This window comes from Nesoenas mayeri (assembly GCF_963082525.1).
Source record: "Nesoenas mayeri genome assembly, chromosome: 26".
Taxonomy (NCBI): Eukaryota; Metazoa; Chordata; class Aves; order Columbiformes; family Columbidae; genus Nesoenas; species Nesoenas mayeri.
The window spans coordinates 1,308,234-1,313,849 of record NC_137552.1 but is presented as its reverse complement, the minus strand read 5'-3'; the positions used below and the strand labels follow the sequence as shown (position 1 = coordinate 1,313,849).

Genomic DNA, 5,616 nt, shown 5'->3' with positions numbered 1-5,616 from the left:
GTTGTTTTCAGAGGGGCTGAGCAACCCCAGCACCCCTTGTAAGAGGATGGTGCCAGCCTGGGCTCTCAGAAAGCACATCCCATACTGACTCTCCCCTCTTCCAGTGTCTCCTCTCCCTCTTGTGTCCTTGTTTTCTTGTTCTCCCCTGGGCTTTGAGCCCCACAAAGCCACCCTGGGGAGAACTAGGTATCCCTGTTCTCTCTGTGCGATGGGCAAATAGAACCCTGGTGGGCTGTTCAACACAGCCATGAGGCACAGACTCTCATCTGAGTCTGAATCTCCCTGCACTCAAAGCAACCTTGTTTCTGTCTTTTAACTCATTAAAGTTCTTCATCTGAGACCATGTCTCTGTCATTCTTTCCCCTCAAGATGCTCTGCCAAGGCACTTGGGAGACCATGTTGCTCAGGATTTGAGAGGGTATTGTTGTAGATGGTGTTGCACTGACTGTTAACACAGGTTTCTTTGGGGATGCTTAGTCATGCTCTAGGTTGTACTCTTCTTTATAAACTTAATTGCCAATATGATACTAGATAGAAATATCCAATGCAGTTCAATGACCATAGTTTCTCCAGAGACTTAATTATGTCTCCTACAAAAGTCTTTCACAATCCATACTCAGAAAGCCTCATTTCCTCAGCTTCTCCTCCCAAATCACATAAAGTAGACCCTTCTCGTTCCTGGCCCCACTCTGTTGAGCTTACTCCTCTTGGTCAAGTCTTTCATTGAGTCACAGAATCACTAGGTTGGAAAAGGCCTTTAAAATCATTGAGTCCAACTGTTAGCCTACCTCTAAGTCGCTTTAAACTGTGTCCCTAATCACCACATCTATATGTCTTTTAAACCCCTCCAGGAATGGTGACTCCACCCTGGGCAGCGTGTTCCAATGCCTGACAACCCTTTCCATGAAGAATTTTTTCCTAATATCCAATCTAAACCTCACCTGGGGAAACTTGAGGCCATACCTTCTTGTCCTGTTACTTGCTGCTTAGGAGAAGAGAGCAACAACCTCCATGCTACAATCTCCTTTCAGGCAGTTCAGAGATCAGAAGGTCTCCCCTCAGCTCCTGTTCTCCAGCTGAACCCCCCAGGTCCCTCAGCCGCTCCCATCACACTTGTGCTCCAGCCCCTCACCAGCTCCGTTCCCTTCTCTGAATTCAGTTTAGCACCTCAATGCCTTTCTTGGCATGAAGGCCCCAAACTGACCCCAGGATTTGAGAGGTGGCCTCACCAGTGCCAAGTACAGGTGGAAGGTCACTGTCATGATCCTGCTGGCCACACTAATGCTGATATAAGCCAGGATACTGATTATCTTCTTGATCACCTGGACACACAGTGGCCAGCTGTTTTCCAACACGCTAAGGTCCTTTTCTGCCAGCAAGCTTTCCAGTCACTGTTTCCTGAGACTGTAGCTTTGCATGAGGTTGCTGCAGGACCCAGCACTAGGACTTGTTAACCTCGTATAAATGACCTCAGTCCAGCAATCCAGATGGTCCAGATTCCTCTGTAGAACTTTTCTACCCTCAAGCAGATCAACAGTCCCACCCAAGTTGGTGTCATCTGCAAACCTGCTGAAGGTGCACTCAATCTCCTCCTCCCTATAATGAATAAAGGTATTAAACAGAACTAGGCCAAATACAGAGCCCTGGGGAACAAGAGTCATCACCGACCACCAACTGATTTGGCTCCATTCACCAAAACTCTTTTGGCCTGGTCAACTGGATAGTTTTTTACTCAGTGAAGAGTGCATATATCCATGCCATGAGTAGCCCACTTCTCCAGGAAAATGCTGTAGCAAAGAAGTGTCATAGGCTTTACTGAAGTCCAGCTAAACAACATCCACAGCCTTTCCCTCTTCTGCTAAGTGGAAGTCAGGTCGTAGAAGGAGATCAGGTTAGTCAAGCATGACCCACCTTTCATAAACCCATGCTGACTGGGCCTGATCACCCAGTTGTCCTGTATATGCCGTGTCATGGCACTCAGAATGATCTACTCCCATCCTTCCCTGCCACTGAGGTCAGACAGACAGGCCTGTTGTTCCATGGATTCTCCTTCTGCCCTTGTTGTAGATGAGTTTTTCTTGCATTAGAGCCCCAAACTCAACACAATGTTTTAGATGTCACCAGATGAGTGTCAGCAGAGTGGCATCATCATTCCCACCTATCTCCTGGCTGTGGTTCTGCTCATATAGCCCAGGATGTTGATGAGAGTCAGTGTCTGGGAACAGCACTGGGAGTCTTACCCTCACACTTGACAGGACATACCTCCAGACGCTAGAATTGATTGTGTCTTTTCTCCTGTTAACTTCCCAGTCCCTGGCAAGGGATCTCAGCTGTTGGGCTTCCTTACCTTCCACTTCCTAACTGTTGGCCTTACTCTTCCTGCAGGCTTCCTAGTTTCCTGATCAGACTCTTCCTCATTCTCACTCCTTTATGAATCAATGATAAGCAGCCGTTCACCTCCTTTTCCACTAATTCTTTTTGACTACTGAGGAGATTACTGCAGGTGGTGTTTGGGTCCCTGTCTCATCAACGGTGACCTCACATGTGGTTTTGATCTTTGCCTCAACTATCATGTTCTCAGATGTAGTTCAGATGCCTGGCTCAAGCATGCATTCTATGATGTCTTTACCATGGTCTTTTGACAGTACCGAATGGTGGCTCAACAGACAGAGGTCAAGACCCAGTAGAGTGGAAAAGCTGTCACCCAGGGACTGGCCAACTCAGGGCATGTTTCACTGTTGCAACACACAAAAGTTTTCTCCTCTCATGCCAGCATGACACCAGACTCCACAAACCTCACATTAAGCAAATAGTGTTAATTAATAGCAGTAAACATGTCACGTAACGGTGAGCAAGGACCTCAGGGGCCTGCACAACAAAACACACCACACCAGTCCTTCTGGGAAGAGGGAGGTGAATTTCCTCATCCTCTCCACTAGACAGCTCCCCCAGCACTGTAAGGGCCCCAATGCCAGGACAAAGCACAGAATACTTGGTCCTATGAACATTTTCTCAACCTTATCGAAATTAACAGATAAGCAGTGCAGCGAGTACATTCCCTATGCTGCATAGAGTCCTGTCACTTAGTAACTACTACAACTATAGCCCGCTCAATTCAAAACTGCTGTTGTCTCAAGCCCCATGTTAAGCATCAAAAAGATTGGGGTGAGGTGACCTTGTCTGGTCACCAGATGTCCACCAAGATGCTCTATCACATCCACCTCCTCAGCAAGACATGGAGAAAAGAAGATTACAGAGTTGTAAGTTGAGATATATGAAGTTCAAGCAAGAAATGCAGACACTATGTGCAGAGGTAAAGCAAAGCAAAAAGATTTCTTCTTTCCATCATGAGGTGATTTTCAGCCAATTCCTGGAAAGCAGAGCCAGCGTACTTGTAGTGGATGCTTTGGAAAATGAATGGGTATATATTGAATGGCCCTTCCACATTCTCCTTATTTGTCTTATATTTCTCGCTGAGCACAATGCCATGTGGTATGGAATGTCCCTTTGGTCACGCTGAGTCAGCTGTACTGCAGATGTCCTGCCTATGTCCCCTCCCAGGCTCTTGACTAACCTCACCCTACCAGCCTTTTGGAGTGTGGTTGGAGAGACAAGACTTGCTGCAAAAGCTTTGCTCAGCAAAAGCCAAAACGCAGATGTGCTGTCATCAGAACCGTTCTAGCTATAAGTGCAAAGTACAGCACTCTGTAGGGTGTTATGAGGAAAGATAATTCCACTCCAATCAGACCCAACACAATGTTTTAACAACCATTGAACAACCATCCTGAAGACAACCCTCCCAGAATAGTGCATGAATAACATCTTTCTCCCTGGGCACCTTAGGAAAGCATCTGCAAGGGAAAGGATGACACAGAGACATGGTCTGGGATGCAGCAGAACTTTAATGAGGCAGAAGAGGAAAACAGGTTGTTCTCAGCAGAGATATTGGAGCAGGGGGCACCAACTCAGACAGGAATATATACGCTATGCCTGCAGAAGAGATTCAACGAGATGTCCGTCTTCCTGTCTTACAGTTGCGAGAGGACTATCAGGTCCTTCATAGGCTTTCCTTCTGAGGCTCACAGTGCAGGGGAGCATAAGAGAACAAAGACACAAGAGGAACAGGAGACACTGGAAGAGGAGAAAGGAGGCATGGGCCGTGCTCTCTGAGAGACCAGGCTGGCCCCATCCTTTTGCAAGGGGCTGAGGTTGCTCAACCCCTCTGAAACCAACAACCCAATGCTCTGTCCCCAGTCCAGTACCATCTTGTGGGTTTTTGGGGACCTTCCCCAGGGCCATCAGCAGCAGCTTTAGCAGGGGAAACGCCTCCTCGTGCCGCAGATGCCGCTGCCCAAGCCAGAGAGACCAAAGCCCCCGGAGTTGATGGGCACTCCCTGAGAGCTGAGGATGCTGCCAACTGCAGCGGAGGTGGAGGATCCCACGGCGGTGTTCTGCGGGAAGGAGCTGAGGATGGGGCCGGGCAGGGTCACCACCACGGGGGAGGGCTGGATGACAACTCTGGAGTCCTGGCACTGCTGGACACAGGGCTCATTGCAGCTGTTGGCCAGCGGGGTTGGGCCGCAGGGCTGGCAGGGCAGGCACGGGTTGTAGCAGGACATGTCTTGTGGCTGGAGCTGCACCTGGGAGAGAGGGCAAAGGGAAGCAGAGCAGGGGAGATGGGTGACGAGCAGCCTGTCTCTGCACTACAAGGGAGCCAACCCAAGCCAAGATGGAAGTGAGAACTGGAAGCTGTGTAGGGCAGCCCACAGGTTTCTCCTTCTTTTCAGCCCAGAATTCCCTTCCAGGAGAAATCAATCCCATGCATATCCTCACATAGCTCATAGCTTAATTCAGCAAAGCCCCAGCCTCTCTCCATGCAACAGTGTCTGACCCCTTCCCTCTCCAAGATTAGTAGCCTCATGGGCCAGCATAAGACAAGGGAGCCAGAATGCGCTGAGAGAACTTGAAGAAGAAGAAGAAGGGGAGGAAGGACAGGAAAAAAGGCCTCATACTCACCTTGTTCCAAAGGAGATGGAAGTGAGAGGAGTGGATGAGAGAGTGAGGAGAAGGACCTGCTTTTATACTGCTCCCGCACAGCCACAGGCCCACAGTGACTGCATGTGGGCAGTAATTTTCCAACAGAGTCACCTCCAAAGCAAAATATCCTACCTAATTGAACTGGTTGGGTTTTGGTTTTGTCAATGCTGCTGTTTAATTTCCTCATTTCTGGCATGACCTTTAGGCCTTGGATTCTCCTTTGAGGTATCAAGATGAAAGACACACCGATTTCCCTGCTATAGACACATCAGGCGAGGCAGAACATGGCTCCAAGTACTGGAGGGTCTGCGTAGGCAGGGGGGCAGGGGTCTACGGAAATCTGATCAGGTTTGTTTCCACATCTTGTGCAGGAAGGTGCTCATATCCTCCCCCCAATGCATTCCTCTCCTGCCTGTGTCGGTGTGTTTGGGAAAGTTGTTCCCTCTTAATGCAACCTCTGGGGGTTCTCAACCAATGGCATCCATAGGCTTACAGAAGGAGAACATTGCCCTGTGTTTCCTGAAGAAGCCCCGTGGAGTCTGGTTGCTTTTCACTACATGAGGGTGTGTTGGGGCTTGG

At 49.0% G+C, this 5,616-nt stretch overlaps 1 protein-coding gene across 1 annotated transcript; it reads right to left on the bottom strand.

Annotated features, from left to right (window-relative positions):
- Positions 1-4,310: 4,310 nt before the first annotated feature.
- LOC308050036 (feather keratin 1-like) lies at positions 4,311-4,619 on the bottom strand (the record flags this gene model as incomplete). Its single annotated transcript, XM_080359959.1, has 1 exon — positions 4,311-4,619. One exon carries the CDS (start codon positions 4,617-4,619, stop codon positions 4,311-4,313), a length of 309 nt encoding a protein of 102 aa, XP_080216085.1.
- Between the last annotated feature and the right edge of the window lie 997 nt (positions 4,620-5,616).